Genomic DNA, 26,627 nt, shown 5'->3' on the forward strand with positions numbered 1-26,627 from the left:
ACCTCTGCTTCTGAGGATAAGTTTATCCGAGTCACCAGCCTCAGAAATCGCAGGTTAACAGCAGCTCAGATTAGAGACCAGGTCAATGCCACACAGAGTTCTAGCAGCAGACATATCTCTACAACAACTGTTAAGAGGAGACTTTGTGCAGCAGGCCTTCATGGTAAAATAGCTGCTAGGAAACCACTGCTAAGGACAGGCAACAAGCAGAAGAGACTTGTTTGGGCTAATGAACACAAGGAATGGACATTAGACCAATGGAAATCTGTGCTTTGCTCTGATGAGTCCAAATTTGAGAACTTTGGTTCCAACAACCGTGTCTTTGTGCGACGCAGAAAAGGTGAACGGATGGACTCTACGTGCCTGGTTCCCACCGTGAAGCATGGAGGAGGAGGTGTGATGGTGTGGGGGTGCTTTGCTGGTGACACTGTTGGGGATTTATTCAAAATTGAAGGCATACTGAACCAGCATGGCTACCACAGCATCTTGCAGCGGCATGCTATTCCATCCGGTTTGCGTTTAGCTGGACCATCATTTATTTTTCAACAGGACAATGACCCCAAACACACCTCCAGGCTGTGTAAGGGCTATTTGACCAAGAAGGAGAGTGATGGGGTGCTACGCCAGATGACCTGGCCTCCACAGTCACCAGACCTGAACCCAATCGAGATGGTTTGGGGTGAGCTGGACCGCAGAGTGAAGGCAAAAGGGCCAACAAGTGAAATGGTCTTCCTTCAAGATTGTTGGAAGACCATTTCCGGTGACTACCTCTTGAAGCTCATCAAGAGAATGCCAAGAGTGTGCAAAGCAGTCATCAAAGCAAAAGGTGGCTACTTTGAAGAACCTAGAATATAAGACATATTTTCAGTTGTTTCACACTTTTTTGGTTAGTATATAATTCCACATGTGTTAATTCATAGTTTTGATGCCTTCAGTGTGAATGTACAATTTTCATAGTCATGAAAATACAGAAAAATCTTTAAATGAGAAGGTGTGTCCAAACTTTTGGTCTGTACTGTATATGGATACATATTATACACAGAGCTGCACCGGCGCTGTCAGTGTATATAAGGAGATATATAGGAGTATGTGTATATATATGGATATATAATATACACAGAGCAACACCGGCGCTGTCAGTGTCAGAGTGTATAAGGAGGTATATAGGAGTATGTGTATATATATATATGGATACATAATATAAACAGAGCTGCACTGGCGCTGTCAGTGTATATAAGGAGGTATATAGGAGTATGTGTATTTATATATGGATATATATTACACAGAGCTGCACCGGCGCTGTCAGTGTCCGAGTGTATAAGGAGATATATAGGAGTATGTGTATATACATGGATACATATTATAATTTGACATTTCTTATAACCTTATAGTCCCTGGTCAGTCTATAGTCACTTACATTTCCATGTAATAGTCACATTTAGGAAGATACACCATGTCCCCAATACTCAGTGCCATGTAACCCTTCACATTCAGTGTAACATTTACGATACTGCGATACAGACACAAATCCTTCAGAAAAAGAAATCCATGTGGTTTACATTGGGGGAAAGAGTGTAAATGTCTCTCCACAGCTCACACACCCGGTGGGTGGACTCCACACATCAGACACTGCTTACAACGCGGAGAGCTGGAGACTGCAGACAGTGATTTATGCCTCCTACACTGATCCAGAAATCAAATGGAGGCCGGGGAGAATACATCTATACATGAGGCAGAAATAGGGGTCTGTGCAGAACAAGGGCTGATTGTGCCCGACACACAGGATGTTCTCCCAGAGGAATTTACTATGTTCTCTGCCTGTGTGATTCAATATATGGGAAATGCAATACAACATAATCCAGCCGTCTATTACTATATACACAAGAAACCTATAAGAGGCTCATTTATTACATGGACCTATGCTTTATATACAGTCATTATTGGGGTCACCCTATTGCAAAAAAAAAAGCATAAAAATAATAATAATTTGAATACACTTATTTAATAAGAGCTGAGCAGTATCATTGGATGTAATGTGGGCACCTCTGCCCTGGTAACAGGGGTGCACCTTACCTTACAGACGAGCCCTCTGGGTCATTGCTGCAGTGTGCGGAGCGGGCGCTCTCAGCATTGCCCCCCTCGCTGCTGATCGGCGTCTGCTTCGTTGAATCTACAACTGCTCCCTGCAGAAATGATTTCAAAGCGCACAGTCAGACAGCCAGTCATCGAGTTTCAGGACGGAGAAATGTGTTATTATGGAAGCCTGTGTGTTGTGGGTTTGGTCTGCGCTGGAGTGCATGAAGCCAATAGCATGCTGTGGTATCATGCTGGCGTGCTGCAAGCTTAGCACTGGACCACATGACTCCAGCAGATCCGCTGCCACTCTGCCATTATGCATTGTGCTCTTATCTGGGAATAGAGGGTAAACAGGAGAAGACCAGCGCCAAGAACACTTCAGACACTTGTTCTAATTATTCCAAGAAAGCAAAGCCATAAATACGAGCATGGGAATAAATGTGATTTTAGGCTCTGTTCACAAATGCCATCCAACGCTTCTTCCATAAATAAATCTATGGGGACAGGACTGATCCTATTCCATTAATGGGCTTAGTCACATGCTGCGTACTGTACCCTCATGCCTACGTTGCTTATTTTTTGTCAATTCTTTCAGCATTTTTTCACCCATTCAAATGAATGGGATAAAATGCCTCTAAAAATGCATCAAAAACACACATATATTACGCAGGGTTTTTAGTGAAGAAATGACTGCTGCAAATACTTAGTGTGTGCTCATAGTTATCTGTCCCGTAGGTTTGTCCTAATTCTGATCCAAATGGAATGAACGGACATGTGAACAGAGCCCTAAGGACCTCATACACAAACTTACACCCTTGGGCTCATCTGACAGTCTAATGTGCCTGGGACCTCCCGACTCTCCCCTAACACATGATTTTGGGCAAGATAAAGATCACAGGTCTGATTTCAGACTGCCGATCCTTTTGTTCTTGGCAGGATAAGCAGTGACCAGCAGTGTCCGACACTAGAAAACACAGGAGCGCTCTGTAAACCAAAAAAATAGTTCCATACATCTCAATGGGGTTGTCTCTGCAGCACGTGCAGCCCACAAGACAACGCCAGGAGCGCTAGGGACCATGTGACTGTTTGACGGGATGTAATCATGGCCAAAGGGCTCGTGCGGCGCTTCCCTGTAGAGCGGAGGCATTTTCCATAATGTGAGTAAATGAAAAACCCCTCCTTAGTATGTAAGAGAATGAGTTTGGGACAGAATTTTAATAGTGGACAATTCATTAAAGGGGATTGGATTGGTATGGCACCAGAAAGGGAATTTGTGTTTCAATGGTGTAAAAAGTCTTCCATCCACTGTTTCAAGTATTTAGTTTATTAAAGCACCAAAAGTAAAAGATTTACTGGACTAGTGACACACGATAGGTCGAATGCTTGATCAATCGACAGCTAATCCTCCTGTTCCCAACAACACATGCATGCTCAATTCCTCCGAGAGCATGTGTCCTCAGTGAGGTTCCTGATAGTGGCTCATCATCCGTTACAATAAATTATGGGGATGTTGGGTTTGAACCTCTGCTGTAGAAGACAGCCTAGACACCCCAAAACACCAAGTTGCCTGGCTGCACCAATATATTCTCAGTGGATACTTGAATTTTTGGTGCAACTGGTCCACAAGAGTATAGCCCAATTGTTATTCTATAGTACTGAGTTGGTGTTTTTTTATGGAGGACCAGCACACGGAATATTATGTACAACTTTTAGTCGGGAAACTTTAATAAATCATATTATTTTAATTGCAAATTAGGACGTTTTTCAGAAGGAGTTTGTGCCATAGACTGACCGGCGGCATGATACAACCTGTAAACTTTTACTGATGGCTGTCTATACTAAAATGCTCACTACACACGGGCTGATGTTCTCGGCAGCACAACTCCTGTTTACACAGCACGATGCACCGCTGAGAACGATTTTTATGCCGCATAAAAGATCATTTCTCCTGATGATCAAGCGTTTTGCTCGTTCATTGGGTGATCGACAGTTTACTTACATGGCAGGATAATCGTGAAATGAGCTTTTTTTAACAATACTCGTTCATGATTATCCAGCAATGTAAATGCCCCTTTTGTGTGGCTTGCACATTACAATGCTGTATCTCTGTAGTCTTGAGGAAATCTCACTACCATTGAATGGAAGTGCTGGAAACGTGCAAGGAACACGCCTAACTGGAGATTTTGTTTCATTAAGGACATGGGTGGGTGGCATCCACAAGAAAGCTTGAGATTGTTTACTTTGGCAAAAGAAAGTCTAAACCTCATCTAATTACTATGTAGAAATATAGTAAGGATTTACAGTCCCACTGGCCCACCAGGAGACCAGAGGATAATCCAGTTGGCCCATTAACATAGGCTTTTCAGAAGTCATCTCACTATAGTAAGGGGCAGGGAAACAATGAAAAAGAACACCTATATAGAGATAGCAAGACCTACTGATAGGGAATCTAGATTGTGAGCCCCAATGGGGACAGGGATGACATCTGTAAAGCGCTGTGGAATTAATGGCGCTATAAAAGTGAGTCAAATATATAAAGAATATGCCAAATATATCTGACATTAGTCTTCCCCTTTACAGAGGCCTATCTGTAATATAAAATGATTTGATTGATTGCTGTAGGTCCACCATTCATCATCTCTGCCATGATGCTTCTGCAGTGTCCCCTTCATAGCTGATCAGACACGACGGCTGTGCCTCACATTATAGCTTCATCCTAAGAAGCTGAATGAGACGGTGCAGCAATAACCAGCACCGCCGCCAGTAAAAGTATGGAGTAGTGCTATATGGAGGACACGGCCAACACTAAGAATAGAAAAACTAGAAAACCACTATAACTGCAGCTTAGGCAAAATGGCCACCCCTATATCACATACAGAAAAATAAATTAAAATCTGCAATCAGAAAATTAAATCAGATTAGAAAAAATAATATTTATCAGTATCTGCATTTAATAAATAAAGAAAGGCAATACCTTCCCTTTAAGTTAATTAAAAAAAGGTGTGCAATGCCCTCGTAATTATGCACAGCACAGTAGACTGCTTTCATATGGGTAGCGGGTATTTGTTTGCCCTACCTGCCTCACACAAGCTTGTTTCTGCCTCGGTCTAGATCAACACATGTATAATCTGCTGATGGATGGCTTTTCTGGCCATGTAATTAGGCTGGAGGTAAACTTGTTTAACTTGCAGCGAAGCTTTAGCTGCGCACAGGGGAAAGCAAACCGTGTACCCACAAAGTACATGTTAGGTCAGCAGGGACCTTTCTCCAGCGATCACATCCTTACCAGAGGCCTTAAAGAGGAATTCCCATCTCACATCTGTAGCATATCCACAAGATAGGCTGGAAATGGATATTCTCCAGAACAGGGGCCTGGTTGCACCTACTCGTTAGTGGAGAGGTGAAAGGGAGTTCTGACCATCTTTCCAAGAACTGCAACATGCTGTGAGGGCCCTTTCAATAAGTTAAAGGGTTATTCCCAGTTATTCCCAAAATCACAAGTTATCCCCTATCCTTAGAGGATAATCTGCTGATCGCTTGGTGTCTGAACACTGGTAGCCCCAGCAATCCTGAGATCAGGGCTCTAAACCTTAAAAGAACGTGGCTCTGCAGCCTTGTCTTGATGGATCGAGGCGTGCATGCTTGGTCTCTCCATTCAATGCTTATGGGTCTGCCGGAGAGAGCAGAACAAAGAGTATTCTGCTATTTCAGGAGTCCCACTGATAACTGAGTAGAGGTCAAGCATATTCACCTTGGGATTGTTGAGATTCCCAGAGGTCGGACTCCCTCCGATCAGCAAGTTATCAACTTTGGAATGGGGAGAAGTTGTGATTTTGGGAATAGCTCTTAAAATCGGCAGGATTCCTGGGAGCTTGAGATTGCATCGATGTGATGGCGGTGGTATATTGTAAGGAAAGGACACCAATATTAAAGGGAACCGGTCACCAAAGAAAAAAGCTATTAACCTGCAGACATGGAGTTAATCTTTAGGTTAATAGCGTTACTGTTACTAACCAGTCCGGTGCCCGCACTTACCCAAACGCTGTGGGGAGCAAATTAACTTTGCTCCCCCGGCAGCATTACGGTTTCAGTCACGGGGCCGTGACGGTGTTGGTCCAGTCACCGACGGCTGTAACACTGGCTCTGCATCATGGCCGGGGGTGCGGTTACAGCCATCGGTGACTGAACCAGCACTGGCACGTCCCAGTGACTGAAACCAGAACGCTGCCGGTCGAATAAAGTTAATTTTCTCCCCACAGCGTTTGGTTAAGTGCGGGCACTGTGCAGGTTAGTAACGCTATTAACCTAAAGATTAACTCCACATCTGCAGGTTAATAGCATTTTTTTTTTTTTGGTGACAGGTTCCCTTTAAAGTCGTGATAAAACCCTTTAAGGGTATGTGCACACGATCAGGATTTGAAGCAGAAATTTCCTGAGCGTTTCTGAATCTCCTTGGCAGGAAAAACGTTGGACCTTTTTTTGAGCATTTTTAAAGCGTTTTTGTACATTAATGAATGCTTTTTGGAGCTAAATACAGTTATTTCGTGGGACATTGCTTAAACCTTGGATTACCATCAGAACTGGGCTACGTACACTGCTCAAAAAAATAAAGGGAACACTTTAACAACAGAATATAACTCCAAGTAAAACAACCTTCTGTGAAATCAAACTGTCCACTTAGGAAGCAACACTGATTGACAATCAATTTCACCTGCTGTTGTGCAAATGGAATAGACACTAGATGGAAATTATTGGCAATTATCAAGACACACTCAATAAAGGAGTGGTTCTGCAGGTGGGGACCACAGACCACATCTCAGTACCAATGCTTTCTGGCTGATGCTTTGGTCACTTTTGAAATTTGGTTGTGCTTTCACACTCGTGGTAGCATGAGGCGGACTTTACAACCCACAGAAGTTGCTCAGGTAGTGCAGCTCATCCAGGATGGCACATCAATGCGAGCTGTGGCAAGAAGGTTTGCTGTGTCTGTCAGCATAGTGTCCAGAGGCTGGAGGCGCTACCAGGAGACAGGCCAGTACACCAGGAGACGTGGAGGGGGCCGTAGGAGGGCAACAACCCAGCAGCAGGACAGCTACCTCTGCCTATGTGCAAAGAGGAACAGTAGGAGCACTGACAGAGCCCAGCAAAATGACCTCCAGAAGGCCACAAATGTGCATGTGTCTGCACAAACTGTTAGAAACCGACTCCATGAGGGTGGTATGAGGGTCCGACATCCACAGATGGGGGTTGAACTCACAGCCCAACACCGTGCAGGGCGCTTGGCATTTGCCACAGAACACCAGGATTGGCAAAGTCACTGGCGCCCTGTGCTCTTCACAGATGAAAGCAGGTTCACACTGAGCACATGTGACCGAGTCTGGAGACGCCGTGGAGAGCGATCTGCTGCCTGCAACATCCTTTAGCATGACCGGTTTGGCAGTGGGTCAGTAATGGTGTGGGGTGGCATTTCTTTGGAGGGCCACACAGCCCTCCATGTGCTCGCCAGAGGTAGCCTGACTGCCATTAGGTACCGAGATGAGATCCTCAGACCCATTGTGAGACCATATGCTGGTGTGGTTGGCCCTGGGTTTCTCCTAATGCAAAACAATGTCAGACCTCATGTGGCTGGAGTGTGTCAGCAGTTCCTGCAAGATGAAGGCATTGAAGCTATGGACTGGCCCGCGCGTTGCCCAGACCTGAATCCGATTGAGCACATCTGGGACATCATGTATCGCTCCATCCACCAACGTCACTTTGCACCACAGACTGCCCAGGAGTTGGTGGATGCTTAGTCCAGGTCTGGGAGGAGATCCCACAGGAGACCATCCGCAACCTCATCAGGAGCATGTCCAGGCGTTGTAGGGAGGTCTTACAGGCACGTGGAGGGCACACACAATACTGAGGCTCATTTTGACTTTTTTCAAGGACATTACGTCAAAGTTGGATCAGCCTGTAGTGTGTTTTTCCACTTTAATTTTTGGGGGTGACTCCAAATCCAGGCCTGCATTAGTTAATAAATTTGATTTCCATTGATTATTTTTGTGTGATTTTGTTGTCAGCACATTCAACTTTGTACAGAACACAGTATTCAATGAGAATATTTCATTCATTCAGATCTAGGATGTGTTATTTGAGTGTTCCCTTTATTTTTTTGAGCAGTGTATATTGGTTAATTTGAATGATTAAAGAATGTGTCTGTTGTAATTAAAATAAAGTGTTTACTCTGTCTGTGTTTATTTAACTCTTTACTTTAATTGGGTTTGGTCATGAAAAGGTCTGATTGACACCTTGTCATCACCAAAAAAAAAAAAGAGTTGGGTGTCAGCTAGTCCCAGTCACCCAATCTTCATTAGCATTTCTATTCATGTAATTTAAGCGGCGACTGTGAGCTGGTATTTTTAGCCCGGCTAGGTGCCACTTGCAAACATTTTAACATCTCACAGCTGGTTCGTTAGCCGCTACATCCCCACGAACAGCAAGAAGCAGCTCTTTGGACACAACGTATTTTTGTTGCGTCCAAAACGCGGTGTTCTAATGCCGCACTTTTGTTGTTGGTACATGTGAAGCCACCGCATATGATACTTCAATGGGTCAAAATCTGCAGCGGAGACTAGCGTGTCCGCTACAGAAATGGACATGCTGCGGGTGAGTTTGGGTATGTGGCCACGGTCAGGAGTTGCTGCAGGTTTGAATCCTGCGTGTTTATACAGCGTCAAACCCGCAACATCCAGATGTTACAGCATAGTGGATGGGATCTCTAGAAATCCCATGTCCACTATGTGTACATCAGAGGCTGCGAATCACCCGTGGACACTGACATGCGGCACGTCTTTCAGGACCGCATCATGTCAAATTCTCTTGCGGATTCGATAGTCTCCGCAACAGAAATTTGACCACTAGAAAGTATAGAATGCGGTAAATCCGCATGGTTCAGTGAACACATGTGGATTTACCTGCATTCAATAGAATGCAAAGTTTTAGATGCAGCAAAAAATATGCATCCAAAGTGCTGTTATGTCCAGATCCCGCGTCATTTTTATAACCAGCAGAGGGAAAGTCGACCGCTGGGGGCTGATATTAGTAGCCGGGGAAGGGGCCATTTGCCAACAATGTTCACTGGCTATTTACATCAGCCCACAGCTGTTTGTTTAGCCTTTACTAGCTAGATTACAGGGGGACCCCAGAATTTTTTTTTACGTGGGGTCCCTCTATAAAATCTAACCAGAAAAGGCTAAACAGACAGCTGCGGGCTGATATTAATACCCAGGGAAGGGGCCATGGATACTGGCCCCCTCTGCGGCTATTAATATCACCCCTAAGCAGTCCTAGAAATGGCGCATCCATAAGGTGAGCCAAATCTGGCGCTTAGCCTCCAGTCTTACCACTGCCCTGTAGCGGTGGAGAGTGGGATAATGGGGTTGGGGTTCACGTCAGCCTTGTATTGGCGGCTGACATGAAGCCAAGGTTAGTAATGGAGGGCGTCTATTAGACACCGCCATTACTAATCGCATAGTAAAATGGTCGCCGCATTTTCAATAAATGACACGGCCAGAATAAAGTATTTTAATGAAATAAACACACAGTTCTACAATTTTTTTTTTTTTTTTTTATTACCCTCCGTTTGCGAAGCCCTCGATCTCCTGAAAAAAACGTAAAACAACCATATCCCTCAGCTGTCCGCCGTCAACGACGTAGTCCACGATTACGCCAAGTGTCCCACGGCGATCTGGGTCACTTCAACAGCAGTGACATCAGAAATCACTGATGTCACTCCTGTAGAAGACAGCATTGCATATTGACAGGAGTGTAAAACTCACCCCTCTCAGTGTACATTGCTGTGCAGGAGGCCACTGGGGTTGATCAGCTAAAGATCAGCTGATCAGCCCTGGTGAGCTTACCACGCTGGGAACATTCTTGCGAATGTTCCCAGGGTCAGGGGAGCATCAGCGATCCTGCTCCCTGCAGTATAAGGCCGGTCACCGGGAGGAGTGGATCGACGCCGGACACAGGAATATAGAGGTTTTTTTTGTTTTTTTTTTACAGCGGGCACGGCAGAGCAGACTACTGCTCCTCCCATCCACGCTGCTCTCGCTATCAGCAAGAGGAACGGTAAGATGAGAGGAGATTTAGTCCTCCTGTCCCGACAAGGGTACCACCCGCAGCGTGTTAGATATTAGATATTATACCTGCGGCTTTGCTGCGATTCAATGCAAGTCAATGGGCGCGAATTCGTGGCGGAAATGCCCAAACAACAGTCATGCTGCAGTTTTTACCGCAATGCGAATCCGGAGCAGAAATTTCCACATCATTTGCACAGCACATCCGGATTCACATGGCTATACCTGGCAGACCTATTAACAAGCGTTTTCGCTGCGTTTCCACGGCGAGAAAGCTTCCGCAAAAAACGCATCAAAAACGCATCGTGTGAACTTAATCTTATGCTATAATGGCATATTATAAATTACTTACATTTTGTTTTCATTATTACAGAATTTTGCTGTTAATTTTTACGAATTTATGGACAGAAATAATAAAAAAAGACAGAACTCCATCCATGCTTTTCAGCGGATTCTTTGGAGCCAAGTCCATACAGCCATCTCACCAGACAGTGGACCATCTCTCCCTCAGCACCCATCCTCTCTCCCTATGCCTCCTTATTTCTCTTTGGAAACCTTTCTTCTTTCTGTAGGAGGTTCTCACTTCCATGAAACAGCTCAGGAGGCGGCAAATCTACAATGACCCCTGAATGCTTACCTTCCATTACACAGAAGACCAGGTCATAAGTGTTAGGGCTCCTCTCTGCTCCTATCATGGATCTATTGGACAGGAGACTCTAGGTCTAGGATGGCATATTCTGCTTTGCCACTAACTCCCATTATAATTCCTTTTGTTAAAAACTAATAAAAATTTTGAAATTTGAGGAAAAAAAATGGACTAAAAATACGGCTCCATCTGTGACCATGTTTGTCTTGGAAGCACCATTTCTGTGGCTGATTGGGTGCGCCCCCGATGGCCACAAACACTGAGCGCTGTGTGTACAGTGTGTAATAGCGGCCTAGGTGTTGCCTCTGTACACAAGTTGTGGTTTCAATTCACATGAACCAAATAGACTTGGAAATGATTGTTTCATGTAGTAGTAAAACTTTCCCATCCGTATAAGCAGAAGTTCATACATTTAAACTGCTGGAAAACAGTACTAGGCTATGTTCACACGTGGCGTTTTTTTCTGCAGCATTTTGATGCACACGGTGCAGAGTATTACCATGACGGGTGTGAAGAGCAGCAGAGCTTCATTGCAGTCTACAGCTCTAAATGCATTTACTATGATTAGGTCTAACTGGCCAATTGTAAAACTTGTATTTTTTTCTCTAAAAAACTGATGGGCTTCATTTCTACTTTATATGGTTACTGAGGCAGCTTTTCTACAATACATATCAGGTTTTAAAGAAGATCTGTCGATTCTCCTGAAACGTACGTTTAACGAATGTTTCCCCCATAAAAAAACAATTCAGGAATATTTTGTTAGAACCCTCCTCAGTTATTTATGAATAAATTGACATTTGGGTGTTAACTAATTGGGGGGGGATGTCCCTACACAGCATACACTGTCAGAACTGATTGGACACCGTGAGATTATGCAGACACGCCCCCGACTTGACACCCAATTGTCAATGCATTTTCTTGTAGGAATATAAGAGGGACTGTACAAGTGAGAGATCTAAGAAGCACAAGTATTAAGAGGTCAGGAGAGCGGACAAGTCCTCTTTAATACAGTAGCATCATGTACACTGTCTGGTAAGTTACCATTTATTTTTAATACAGAATGGCTTTATACCCAAATATCACAAGCGGAAGACCAAACACAATCAGTAACAGCCCACAATGTGGTCCTTTAATACAGAAATGTTAATGTAGATCTGTCATCAGATTATACTGTGGGGTTTGCTTTATTTGGCAAAACAGTACAAAAAATAGTGATGATTGGGTTATTGGAGCAATCAAAAGGTACATCAGAGAGTTTTTGAGAGCAGTGTATTTATGAGAGCACTCCTGACGTCGTCCTCACAGTTATTAACAAGCTACTACGTGTACACAGTAACTAGCCATCAATCACTAGAAGAAGGGTGGTGGAGTGCTCCCCTCATCAATGCACCAATGTTGTGTTACCCCTAATATTTTTTGTACCGTTTTGGTTAATGGGAGGGCAGGCTTGTACCCATGCTATACCGAATTCATAGCAGCACATCAAGTTGACAGATCTGCTTTAAGAATATGCAGATGAAATAAGACAATGGTAGAGAAACAAATTTACCTGAGTGTAGAAATCAGTTGTAGGAGACGATCGTGACCTCTCATGCATGTACTGTGATTTCTGAGACTGATCAAAGTCAGCATCCAGAATATTATCAGCTGAATGGCATCTGCCAGAATTCTTCCTTTCTAAAGGTTTCTTTTGCTCTTTCCAAGATGCTTGGTATTCTGCAAAAGTGCCTAACCTCGGAGGCTGATGTGGTGCAATGTCATCAGTAGATTTATAACTAACCCGATGATCTTCGTCTTTACGATGTCTATCCTTATCAGGCTGATGTTCAAAGCCTAGAGATGCAGCCCGAGACCTCTTTTGATGCCATGATTCGTCAGGTTCTTTTTCATAATCCTTGACATTCTGTGTCTCATACTTGACATTGACTTCTGACACAATCAAAGACGGTGGTTTCGGAGCAGCTTGTGGCTGTGTACTTTTGCTGGTCTCTTCAAAAAATTTCCATCTATCTGCAAAAGAACCAACTGTTCCTTGAGTGGGATCTCGGCTTTGAAACTGAAGATTATCTTCATAAATCCCAACTTCATTCATCTTTTCAGGCTCAGAGTAGGATTTCAGTTTTTGTTGTGCTGTAAATCTTTTTCGACCACCAATGCGAGTTACGTTTTGTGAGTTGCTTATAGCTGTACTCTGCTTTGGTTGAAGATTGTCAAACTGGTAAGATGTGCCATCAGAGGGTAACACAGGCTTTGAAATACAATACCCTTGGTTTCTTCGTTCTGGAGACAGTGTAGGGTCTACAAGACTGGGTTCTAAATCTCGTCGCTTGAAAGAAGTAGCCCTTAAAACTCTGGCCTGAGCCTCCTTTAAATGGTTCTTGTACGTGTTGGAAAAAGAACCATCAGAAGAAGGTGTAACACTTTCTAAGGAATCCTGGTTCCAGTTTTCTGAATCTTCTCCTTCGTTCGATTCAGTTAACGCTGCTGTACTTTTGCTCTTCTGCAAACGGGCCCGCCTCTGTTGAATTTCGTTCCTGAGAGTTGTAGCAAATCGGTCACTTCTTCGTGATTGTTTGCTTGACTCTGTGAATGGTTGTTTTTCGCTTGTTTCGGGGGAGCTTACTGATCGATTTCTTCCTTCCTGAGCTAGGGAATGTAACATAGGGGTAATCTGAGGTGTTATCTTGCTTTCTTCTTCTTCATTCCAAGAATAATCTTTCTGATGTGTTCTATACTTATTGCTTGAGACAGCTCTGTTTGCCTGGACATGTTGTGCAAAATTATGGCTATCATATTGTTCTTCGTAGTAATCACTGTTTTTTCTCGGCTTCATCCTTTCATTACTGCCCGAATGACCGTCTTTTTTCCCTGTCATTTTAGGACTATATTTCTCACAGTTTTCTGGTGAAGGCGGATTGTTCTGCTGAGGTAGACCATAACTGGTTTTTAGGGCAGTACTGTCTTGACAGAAAGATCTTCGATCCAAGACATCTACTTTACTATACTCCTCCCTATATTGATGTTGTGTGATGCTTCCCTGAGGTTGCAGTTTGGTTCCTGCACTGCTAACACGACTCTGTCCATTACTGTCTCCTTTTACCTTTAAGCCAATATTGCTTTCAGAATTACTGGAGCTTCTTCGCTGATGTGGACCATAAGCATGCGTTGGGTCTACCATCAGCTCATGAGTTCCAGAATAGAAGGTCACTTGTTGAGGTTGTGCTTTGATAGAGGCTGAAGCTCTTGAATTTTGGAACAAAGTGCTTTCATCGCTGTACTGACGCTGGTGGTGGTAACTGTACGATGGCTGTGCAAACCTTACATCTGTGGTGGACTGAGAAAGTTGCAATCTATTGGAATGAGGTGCAATGTTCTGATATTTGTCATGATGGGACCCTATTTGATCCAAATTGATTTCTGACTGATAAGAAGCATTACTAATTCGTCTAACATCTGCTATGTTCCGATCTGGTCCTTTGATATGTCTTTGCTGGTAATCGGGAAGATCTGAACTCCAGTCAACTCGTGAATGAGACTTGTTTGCAACATTAAAGTGCTGTGTGCCTGGTAATTCTGAATGTGTATGAGGAGGCTTCTCATGGGTTTTAGCAATGGCATAACTATCGCTGCGAAGTGGAGGTGGTGGTGGAGGAGGTGAAGCTGTTTTTTTCTTCTCAGGAACATGCCAAACTGGTCCAAAACTTGATCGTCCGGAATGTTTTGTTTCTCCATTATCATCTACTCTTGGAGACTTGTTACGCTCATAAAATGTAGAGGGCGACTGGTATCCCTGTTTGTCTTCAGCTCCCTTGGTTTCATGGACAAACTGCCCAGTGTTTGTAGGTCCTTGTTTTGTAATGTCCCATTCATTAATTTTATACAATATATTTTCAGTTGAAACAGATCCACTTTTAGACAGTGCATGGTCTGGGGTGATAAAGCTGGTGGAGAAAGATCCATATGCAGAATCCCTCTTACTGTGGTTACCTATATTATCTATGCTGTTATTTGATTTGGCAGAAGATAGTCTGCCAAACTGGTAGGTCTGGTCAATACTGTCCATGCTACCCACTGAACTAAAATGTTCAGAAGTTCTGTGCAGGTTGGTTTGGTCCCAAGAGTTTGTTAAATCATGAGATGAAGAGCTATAAAAGAAAACAAAAACAAATATATCATGTATGTTCTAACTAATATAATAGGAATACACATATTGTCATCTTATTCTTAGGTTTGCTTACTAAAGAAATAAGTTTTATATGTTTTATGTAACTTTTATAACAAAAATTAACTATTATCCTAAAAAAAGCAAAGCTATGTCTCTAGTCTCCTGACACTTCACTGAGTGTTCCAGTTTTCTCTATGGGGAGAGCAGAGTAAGCTGAAATTGGCGGAGTAGATGTCCGTCCTCAGAACAAAAGACAATTGAATTCCAACAGCTCATTGCATGTTTCCCCCTACATAATCTGTTCAGGAACAGTCAGGAGGACCCAATACACATCAGATGGTTGTCCGGTTCCCCTGAGATTTTTCAGATTCGGCTGACATTTATCTTAATGTGTATGGGGGGTCTTAAATTTTCCAGAACTTTAAAATTATTTGTCTAGGATGTAGGGAACCGCCCAGAAGACTGGACTCCTCCTTCCTGCCTTCTTTTTAAAGTATTAGTCCTATAAAGCCCCTGAAGATGCCAGGGTCTGTGAAACATGTCAAGAGGCTTGTGTATGTTAAACAAGAAATATCTGTTCAGTCACTGAAGGTACATATAGTAACCTTAAATTACCCGGGACTATAATACAATGTAATAGACAAGTGTATGAAATAAAACCTAGAAAGGGTACAGAAATAAGTCACAGCAGTTCTGTAATTACCATAAGGCGTGTACTATAGGCCCATCAGGGAATATTTAATTGTTTTCATTCTCTTAAATATCACTTCAATGCAAAGATTACATTGCTTGAAGCTACAGCCAATATCCTGATGCTTCACAACCATAGCTGGCCACACACCTCCTAATCCAACATGAGCTGCCGCTAGACCCCTCTAGCGACGACATATCTTCCATAAAAACAAGAGGACTTGTCTGATCCTAGCATTGTCTGACCCTAGTAGATATCGGGGGAAGTTGCAATACTACAAGCAAAATATATTATTAAAAACAGTTACCTGGAATGATATCTATTGCCCCATGTAGGGTTGAAGTTTGAGCTTGCAAGCTGTGCAGTCAAAGTCTCCATGGGATTTTCAATAAATTTTGTCGAGTGCCAAGAATGAGGTCTATAAGTAATATCATTTTTCCTACAAAAGAACAAAATGAATAAGAAAATAGTTATTAATATTTAGATTACATACACAGACATTTCAAAGGTAAAGTAAATGGGAATTTCATTTGGCATAAAACTAGCTGTATACTGCCTATAAAAAGGTATATGTTAAAAAGGAATTTTGGAATAATCCACTATGGTCACAGATCTGATTTCAGAGGTTTTATAACTGAAAAATACACGTACAAGTGAATAACAAAGCTAGCCATACATGTATTAAAGTGGGCATTCTCATCAACAAAAAGTATCCCCTGGGTAAAAGTGATAATTGTTAGATCATTGAGGGTCATATGAGTGGGACCCACACGATCGCCGAACAGGAAGCCTGACGGGTCTCTGTTTTCCCCCAATGGAGGGCTTGAATAAGCTGGCTAGCTGCGCATGAGCGCTACACTTGGCTTTTTCATCTCTTTGGTGGCACCATAACCAACGGCTCCATATAACTATTGCTGCCTGCGGTCTAAGGAGGACACAAGTAATCGGGTCTATCAATCAATAACGGGTCCCAGTGCAGAAATGGGGCCCAAACCAACCTAACGATTATCACTTATACAGCAGACAGGCGATCATTGATGAAGACATGAGTATCCCTTTAATTATTAGCTAGATGACAAAATTTAAGCTACCCCCCCCATTAATATGTATGCTTACTTTATGTGAGTGGAAAGAAGACTAAATAAAAACGTGGAAGCAGGTTTGTGGCACAGTGGTCAGATATAGAATTATAACAATATGTAACTTTATATCTGAAACACCTTGGAAGAATTTATATCTGTCACATTATAAAAAACCCACTAGTGACCAGACCACGTATCATCAATGAATGGTCACAGTCCATAAAAATGAATGGAAGTTTTAAAGAGATAAAGTACTGTGAAGTTTTGGTGAGGGCCACTGCAACTAGGGATTATTTTTAGGGGTATTATCTGGGGGACAGATGCCCTTTTTTCGAGGCGTATTAGATATTTTACAAGGCATACCAGTGAGGGTGACAGCAGTCTGATCGGCATTGCCTTTCACTTAGTCCAGCAAACTGTCTCAAAGTGATTCAGCAGTGAAATTGTTAATATTGTTCCCTTTTCTAATTGAGTGGTAGATGCTATTTATTTAACATGTGGTGATCTAAGGTCCCCTTACATAATGGGCTGACGTCAGCCGAGGCCGGCGATATTGATCTAATGTGCATTGGGGTCTCCTAACTCTCCCCCAAAACTTGATATCAGAAGAAATAAGGATTAAAGATGTCCAACTTAGGATCCTTTTTTTCTCTGTAAAATAAGCCGCCACCAGACGAGTGGAGAACACAGGAGCGCTCGGCAGAGCAAGTGTTCGAGTGTATGGAGGAATCAGGAGATGGCAGCCGGCCAAACGATCGATTGGCCTAACCATCGTTTGGCTGACAGCCATTATGAATGGAGCCCTTAGTGGCCTGCTCCTCTCTTTTAGAGTTTGCTTTTATATTTTTGTATTATGTGGTGTATTACATTTTAGATTTCAGAAGTATCTTCAGCCTTGTAGGCTATGACCGGCAAGGCATTGTGTATGCTTGACCACTTCTCCAAACTAAACCTCACTCCTGCTGTTCTAGTACGTTTCCATACACTAAGGCTAGGTTCACTAATAATAATGCTGTTCGCTGAGCTCCAACTTCAACAGAGCTCTAACATTGCCATACACTTCAATTAAGCCAACGGCGTCACTGTCGGCACATCTTTTTCAGACATGCACAAAATTCATCTGAGAAACATGAATACTGCCAAGATGGAAGCCAACATTGTCCACAGCGACTCCTCCCGGTCCATTGAAGTGAAGGGCTCTGTCGGGGAGACAGCATTGTATAAGTGTGAACCTTGTCTACAACTTAGACATTTTGCTGTCTGTATCATTAAAAGATTAAAAGCTAGTTCAGAAAAGAATAAAAAAAAATAAACAAAAATAGAGACGGAGATGGACATACATGTCAAAATTCAGACAGACGTAGTTCAACGTATGGGACATACTTGCATAGGTTTTTAAAGTGAACGTCCTATGTATACATACAAATGTGAACCAAACTTTAGCGGAGCATCCATGTGTTCTTAAAAAAGAAAGAAACAGGGTCGTGCATGTTAAAATCCAACATGTTCAATCTTTCTTTTCCCTGACATCTGCTGCCAGGGAAAAGTTGGGTCAGAACCATAAACATCAGATGGTCATCTTGCTCCTTATACGTAGATGCACGACCAAGGTTTAAATAATGTGTAGTGTATGGGTCCCCTTAAAAGACTCATATTTTATCATATGATGAAGTTTTAAGAACTTAATGGGAAATACAAAAGCCAAAAAAGGTCTAAAATCCAAGGCACCAGATGTTCTCCTCCAATTAATCGCTTTATTAATTTCAGCATAAACAGAGCAAATAACATGCAACGTTTAGGCCCCACAATAACTCTACACTTCTGTTCACTTACGGCTTGACAAAAGCCCTATGTGGCCGAAACGTTGCATGTTATTTTCTCTGGGTATGCTGTAATTATTAAAACCATTAATCGGAGAACGTCTAGGGACCTTGGAATTTGGACCTTTTGATGACTTGACAACATTGTGGAGAGTTGTACCAAGACTGCACAGACTACGGAGTGGTTCATGGGAATATACCATTTGCATAGGGAAATACAGGAGCCATCACAATGGAATATGAAACGATACAATACTACATATTACAGAATGCGGTACACAACGTACACGGTAACTAATTAGATTTATCATGTATGACATAAGATAAATCTAAAAAGCATTACGACAAGGCAAAGGCACAGGAAGGGGAGCACAGGTGTCTATGAGGACTCACTATGGATACAAGAACTAGTCAACCACGGTCACACAGAAGGGACACTACATCTATACTGTACCTCATGGAACTTCTCAAGATGTTCATGAGAAAACTCCTGGCCACGAGGAGGTCTTTATCTGACGGCATGGTCTTTGTTATAATATTCACCATTACTTGCCTCTTCCTGAGCCGCCAGGAAGCAATAGAGAGGACAAACCAGTTTGAGATGTGAAACCATTCCAACTGATGAAATTAAATTTGTTTACTAGAAGCCACAATGTATAGGACGAAGTACAAGATATCACATAATTCACTAAATATTTAGGAAAATATATTATTCTACATTATTCTTTCAGCTCTGCATCAGCACAATATAGCAGATGTTTTCTACTTTGGTGCCAACATTAGGCTTCCCGGTAAGATCAAAGCTTTAGATAACAGCGTAAGATGGCAGCCACAAACACTCAATAACGGACGGTCCATCTATCATGTGGTAAACGGCCATCATCACTCACGCCTATCTAAACTTGCACTTTTACTTTGCTTGGGTGGAGACAAGAGGCTAAACAAAAGCACCTCTCTGCCCAAAACATCAACAGGACCAGACAAAATAACATTCATCCTGAAACCAACAGTGAGGTGGGGGAAAAGGCAAGTGACTAATGACTAATATGTAATGTCATAAGGGTCCTCAGAAAATAGTCAGCTGACCCTTACAATAATGGCCAACTATCTAATTGGCATGGTGGTAGGGTCTACTGGCTCCCAAAAAGAAGTTGAGGAATAGCTAGCAGCGGACTATTTGAAGCACCTCTAGGGAAGGTCATACACATTATACTTATATTTTGGTAGATCTAATGGCTTTGAAAGATTTGAGTACTCATACTTACTGGGGAGCCAGGGAACATAGTGGCAATTTGGTTGCGCGGGGCAGGTTTAAAAAAAAAACAACAAAGACCCAAAACCTAAATAGATTGATATAATCGTCCACTTTTAGGCACAGAGATTTGTTGCCACCTTAGTAGAGAGAAAAGGTTTCCATTGTAGCTGTATTTATTGGGTGTCCAGTTACGTGGAAACATCTAAAAACTTCTTGGGCCCTACTGATCGCCAGAACAGCGCTTGTATTCACATCAGATAGGAGCCTCAGGGCGTATACTCAATTGCCGCTGTATTCGGGTTTCCAAAGAATTAATGGAGTGGAGGTCGGGCATGGGTACTACAGCTCCATTTTAATGGAAAAAAATGTGCCCCATGCTGGCAATTTGCGGGGAGGTCCACAGATTTGACCCGTAATTGATATGGTAGTTATCACCAATGGCTTGGATGATCTACAACGGTTTATTGGTCATCGCAATTACAGTTAGGAATGGAAACAATTGAAGTTACTGGGCTCCCCAGGTATGTCTGCAATGTGTTACTGGTTGGAGTCTAAACTGTAGGATACCCTGTGATTAATAGAATTAGGATATAGCATAGGATCTCACAAAAATCCCTTTAAAGGGGTTTTCTCTACATCATGAAAACAGTAAATTTCAAAGTTTTAATGAAACTATTCTCCCTACTCAAAAATGTAAGGATTTTTAATTTCATGGTTTGTAGCTTGTTGCCTAGTAGTGCAGCCGCCGCCATCAGAGGTGGCCGGTCTCCTAGGCAAAGAATCTGCTCTCGCAAGCTCTTTGCTATTCAGCTTGTCAATGCTCATCTGAAACTGTCCAGATCCTCTGAAGCTGCAGATGCAAAGCGGTCTGTGTTTGCAAAATGAGCCTCGGGCCGCTGACAGTCGCTTCCTAGCACACTGCCCCGGTAGGGTTTCATCCATGGTGGACATTTAGGGTGCATCTTACTGGTACTGTACATACATGTGAGCAAAAGCCCCACAGCACCACGAAAAGGTGCATAAGCCGCTACGTGAGTCTAACAGTGACGAGATGATGTAATACCTGTATCAAGGGAAGAAAACATTTATATCAAGGTTGTGCAATATATGGAGTTTACTTAGCCACATCCTTCAGAAAGTATGGCTCTTAGAAGTAATGAGGCATTCTGGAAATTGTGGTTCTACACCGGGAAAGCAATAAGGTGTCAAATAAAAAGAATATTTCACGCATATTTTAAAAATCAGCAAATAAATATACAGAAACAGCAAATGTTTTGAAAGAAAAAAAACAAAACAAAACAAAAAAACACAACACAAAAGAACTATTGTTTTGGGGTCCCCTAAGGCTTACTGAAGGTTGTGGTGTAACTGCTGTGAACCGGCCCTTTATAACAGCTTCCTCTTGATTTGCCTTGGGATACTCAGAACGGATTTGTACTACTGCTTTCTATAAACCATTTCATCCTGCCACCTTGTGGCCACAGTAAGAACTGGCTGAGCGTTCAAGTCATTTTACATATTATATTATGACCATTTTTTCGGCATGTAATTTTATAAAAATCATGTATAATGAAACAAGGCTTTAGGTTGTACTTACAGTCATTTACTAGAAAAAACTAAAAGAAGCTAATGCACTTCTAAAAAAAAAAAAAATAGACTGAACTGTCCTCCCTTGCTCTTCTTTATCTCAGGTCACTCCTTTCCTGAGGTGGCGTACAAGGATATGAAACTGGATGAACTTCCATACTTTCTTCTTGACATCACATTCACTCTGGTGGCTGCCAGGTCACATATCTCAGGTTTCCTTCTTGGAAGGGCTGCCCTTGTTTTCTATGCTTTAGGAAGTAATGGGACCACATAGGGTAGATATGCCATGCAACAGTGGTCCTCAAAAGCCACCAACAGGTCATGTTTTCAGGATTTCCTTAGTATTGCCCAGGTGATAATTGCATCACCAGGACAGGCAATAATTCCATTACCTTGGCGATACTAAGGACATCCTGAAAACATGACCTGTTCGTGGCTCTTGAGGATTGGGGTTGAGGAACACGGCCATGGAGAATGTAAAAAGTGGGGAGAGAATACAATAGCTGGTCCTGGTCAGGTGGACTAGGCCTGACCATGTGCTACATGGTCGCCCACTGACATGAATGGAAGCTGTGGCGAAATACATACAATAGTTGGTATCAGCTTCCCTGGCAGAAACAAATAATCTCCAGGGGTTTCAGTGGACAGAACTGACTGTCATTTATTGATGAATCCCATTAATTATGAACAAGAATACTCAACCTTTTTGTACACGGGCTCTTCATCCTCAGAGGCTGCCCAGAGCTAAAATGGTACCCAGGGAACAAGAAGGGTAGTTTGGGGGTGTATCTCTGAATTCCTATTGTTTTCTTTACCTGATTTGAGGTCTCTCCAACCAATTGTATAATCCTGAGACGTGAGAACACATATCGGACAATCCGGAGGTGCTCATTTGTAGCCAGATGTTTATTCATCCCATTAGTAATAGGGTGCAGGTCGGCTGGGTGAGACATGATTCTCCTTGAGGAGATCCAGAATCTTAGGGTATGTGCACACTATTCCCTTTTTCAGGAGGGTTTGGAGCGGAAACACTCCGAAACACGCTTGAAAAAGGGCTAATAAAATGCTCAAAAGCATGAACATACACATTTCTATGTAAAAATGACTTGCTGGTCATATGTTCAGTCTTTTGAGAGTCTTTTAACCTCTTCAGGTTTCTTAAGACGCCAAATGGTTAAAAGTAGTGACCTGACCATTCTTAAGGCGGCTTCTGCTTACGACAAGTCCGTTAATGGGAAGGCTCTCAAGATGCCCTTTTTTTGTTTGAAAAAAATATCTGGAAAACACCAGCACAAAAGATGCCCCCAAAAACGCTGGAGGTCAAAAAAGTGTTCATCTAACAACTTAAAACACTAAAAAAAGGACACTTCAGGTTTGGAAAACAGCAGAGAATTGGAGAATTTCCTGAGGAGTCTTCTGCTTGAAAAATGGATATTTTTATCTGCCTGTTAAAGAGGTTGTGTGCACCTACCCTTAGACTAGCTGACCTGCAGCACTAAATGACCGCCTATGGACTACATGAAAGCAGATCAGCTGTGATTTAATAGCCTGTTTGGACAGACTGGCAGAACTTTCATGCACACAGAACAATCGCTAATACGATGCTACATTATTGTGCCGTTTAAAGGTTTTTAATGGTATATGGACCTCATAAGTGGAATGCCTCACATAGGAGACCCTTTATAAAGTGTGGGCACAATCAAGGGAGAGCCCCGTGCAAGAACAGTATATATAGGCACTTTGCAGTCCAAAAGCATCTCATTGCACAATTCCACCTAGTTTGGAGGTGGAAATGGGCCCGTGTGTGACAGCACAGGCTGCATCAATGATATGTTTGCCCATTTATAACCATGATTATCCCAATCCAGCCATGCATTATATGGGTGTAGAGGATAGACTTCTATGAATTTCCTAAGATTCACAGGTCCCCACAAATTCCACTCACTGCTGAAGACTAATGACATCAGGTGTGGACGCGTGGGCTTTTCCATAATGCCTTGAAGCTAGAACTTCACATGGTCTAGCGCAACCAATCGGGGGGGGGGGGGTTTATACAGCCTATATAAAGGATAGGACAGCTCATTCCACCTAAGGATAGCAAAAGTTCTAATCTGATTGTGATTAATTACTATCAGTTCTCTCTCTCCTACATATAGGCAGCAGACTCTCCATTATCTGTGCCAGTGATGGACGCAATTGGCATCTATGCAGAAGTGGAAAACAAGGACGGCAGTCAAATGGTATAATTCAATATTGTGACAACCACCAGGTTTTCTACTGTACAGTAGTATTCAAAAACATTTGTCTTTACAAACTCACAATATGTATCTTTTTTTTTTTGAGGATTTAGCATTCATGTGAATCACTAACCTAATATTTAGTTGTATATCCACAGTTTTTTAGAACTGCTTCATATCTATGTTGCATAGAGTCAAACAACTTCTGGCACCTGTCAACTGTTATTCCAGCCCAGGACGCTTTGATTATATCCCACAATTTTTGGCATTTGTTGGCTTTGCCTCAGAAACTGCATTTTTGACATCACCCCACAAGTGTTCTATCGGATTAAGGTCCCGGGATTGGGCTGGCCACTCCATAACCTCAATTTTGTTGGACTGGAACCAAGATTTTTTTTACTGGTGTGTTTTGGGTCGTTGTCTTGTTGAAACACCCATTTTAAGGGCATATCCTCCACAGCGTAACGCAACATGACCTCTTCAAGTATTTTAATATATGCAAACTGTTCCATGATTCCTGGTATGCGGTAAATAGGTCCGGCACCATAGTAAGAGAAACATGCCCATATCATGACACTTACACCACTATGCTTCACTGTCTTTAGAGTGTACTGTGGCTTGAATGCAGAGTTTGAGGGTTATCTGACGAACAGTCTGCGGCCCGTGGACCCAAAAAGAACAATTTTACTTTCATCAGTCCACAAAATGTTTCTCAATTTCTCTTTAGGCCAGTTGATGTGTTCTTTGGTAAATTGTATCCGCTTCAGTATATGTCTTTTTTTGTGGGACTTCTTGCTAAGAGATTAGCTTCACACAGGCATCTTCTAATGTCACAGTACTCACAGGTAACTTGAGACTGTCTTTGATCATCCTGAAGCTGATCATTGGCTCAGCCTTTGCCATTCTGATGGTTGTCTTCCATTTTCTTCCACATCTCTCTGGTTTTGCTTTCCATTTTAAAGCATTGGAGATAATTTTAGCTGAACAGCTTATCATTGTCTGCACTTCTTTAAAAAAGTTGATTGGAGAGTGTAAAACTTATAATCAAAGTACGCTGTTCTTCTGAACAAGGTCTCGAAAGACCCATATTTCTCAGGCTTTCAGGGACAAATGCAGGTAACAACATGTGCTGGCTTCACCTTTAAATAAGGGCCACCTGATTCACACCCGTTTCTTCACAGAATGATTGACCTCACTAATTGAACTCCACACTGCTATTATTTTGAACACACCCCCTTTCAATTAATTATTCAAATATACAGACTCAAAACCATGCAGATCATGAATGCTGAGTCTGTTGATTTTCTTAGAATCTACTGCACCAGATGGTAAATTGTTTGACACGTGGTAATATAATTTATACCAAAAACAGTGATTAATCTTGTTAGTCATATTGGACTGCTATTATTTTGAACACTACTGTAAATTGACAACAATCGCTACGTCATAGTGGGGGTGCGATATACAAGTACAGCATGCTTTTACCAGCATAAAGGCACAACTTAATGCATGGTCTAATTTTTTTTCCCATAAAGTAGGCCAGCCTTTTAAGAGTGAAAGATGCAACTGTGTTCTTTCAGATCTTCAATACCAATTGAAATGTTGTCCTCTGATCTGTGTCTTGAAATAATCCCGTCTTTGATACGTAGAAACCATTATTTTGGCTAGGACATGCACGGTCAGCGGTGGGACTTTATACAGACATACATGCACATTTCCAAAGAATGACCTATTCATGGAATTTGTCACAAATAACTGCAATCTAGATATAGTAGCAACTTGATGGTTGAAAAGAGGATACACGTAAACTGAACCTCGAGCGTCCGTACATCAGACGACAATTTATTTACATACTAACCAAGGCCAAAGTGACTAAAGTAAATCTATAACAGATATGTCTGTCTACGTAAAATGTGCTAAAGCAAATCTGCCGTAACAAATATTTTCAAGAATTTACAGCAGCTAACACAACACGTCTCAAGAATCTACTCCTCTGAAGAAACTATTCCAAAAATGTTATTGTACCTGGTCAGATGATGTGCTTCACATGGACCTTATCTTGTGTAAATTCTCCCGGGGACAAAGTGTTAGTCCAGCCTTTTCATGGCTTGTTTAGATGAATTATAATGTCAGTTACACAATGGCAGCCAAGTGGAAAGAGAAGAAACTGAGAACTGTACATCCAAAGACTGAGGAATGCAAAATAAAGAACAGTCCTGCTGAAAATGAGAAAAACTAAGAGGCTCTTGAATCCTGCCAAGGAAAACACCGAGAGCTATTCAAAATGTGACCTAAACGCCAGCAGATGGCTTAGAAGCTGTTTCAATTATTGCATTAGTCTATAATCTCTAACCTGTGGCTCATCAGCCGATGCAAAACTGTAATTTCCAGTAGATCCTGACAGCCTGGACACAAGGCATCAGGGCCGGCTCCAGGTTTTTGTGGAAGTCCCACTGGGTCCCTTCTTCACTTTCAATTTTTCCTCCTCACCTTCCAAGAGCTATAACTTTTTACATTTTTCAGTCTACGGAGTTATCAGGGTTTGGATTTTTTGGGAAACATAACTTTCTGATCTTTTTTTATTCTCTTTTTTTGGAGGCAAAGTAAACAAAAACACAGAGGCGGTGCCAATTTTATTTGATCATTTGGACATTCACCATATGGGATAATTATTATGACATTTTCGAAGTTGAACAGTTAGTTACGCAAGTGGTGATACCAGATGTGTTTGTTTTTTCCCATTTTATATATGTTCAGGGAAAAAAGGGGGGGTGGGGATTATATGAACTTTTATAGAATTTTTTTTATTTTATTGGTTCACCTGAGGACTTAAATTAGTCATCGCTTATAGAGCACACTGCAATACTCTAATATTGCAGTGTATTGTAAACTTACCAATCTCCTATAAAACCTAGCCACAGACTAAGCTTCACAACTATACAAAGATGGCA

General features: G+C 42.2%; 1 protein-coding gene across 5 annotated transcripts in view; it reads right to left on the minus strand.

Moving 5' to 3' along the window:
- Positions 1-26,627, minus strand: part of SHROOM2 (shroom family member 2) — a 191,474-nt gene that overhangs the window by 64,961 nt on the left and 99,886 nt on the right. For 2 of the 5 annotated variants that reach the window (XM_073667317.1, XM_073667316.1), the window contains exons 3-6: positions 19,052-19,156; positions 16,003-16,134; positions 12,389-14,984; positions 2,074-2,183 (exon numbers count right to left, since the gene is read on the minus strand). The exons of 1 other annotated variant lie outside the window; for it this stretch is intronic. In XM_073667317.1, the coding sequence (XP_073523418.1) occupies positions 2,074-2,183; positions 12,389-14,984; positions 16,003-16,134; positions 19,052-19,156 (2,943 nt within the window). The remainder of the gene's footprint in view (positions 1-2,073; positions 2,184-12,388; positions 14,985-16,002; positions 16,135-19,051; positions 19,157-26,627) is intronic. 2 more of the 5 variants (XM_073667318.1, XM_073667319.1) reach the window with 1 other exon arrangement.

Source organism: Phyllobates terribilis, unplaced genomic scaffold (genome assembly GCF_046119375.1).
Source record: "Phyllobates terribilis strain yellow unplaced genomic scaffold, ASM4611937v1 Scaffold_2__4_contigs__length_985480577, whole genome shotgun sequence".
In the NCBI taxonomy this organism is placed as follows: domain Eukaryota; kingdom Metazoa; phylum Chordata; class Amphibia; order Anura; family Dendrobatidae; genus Phyllobates; species Phyllobates terribilis.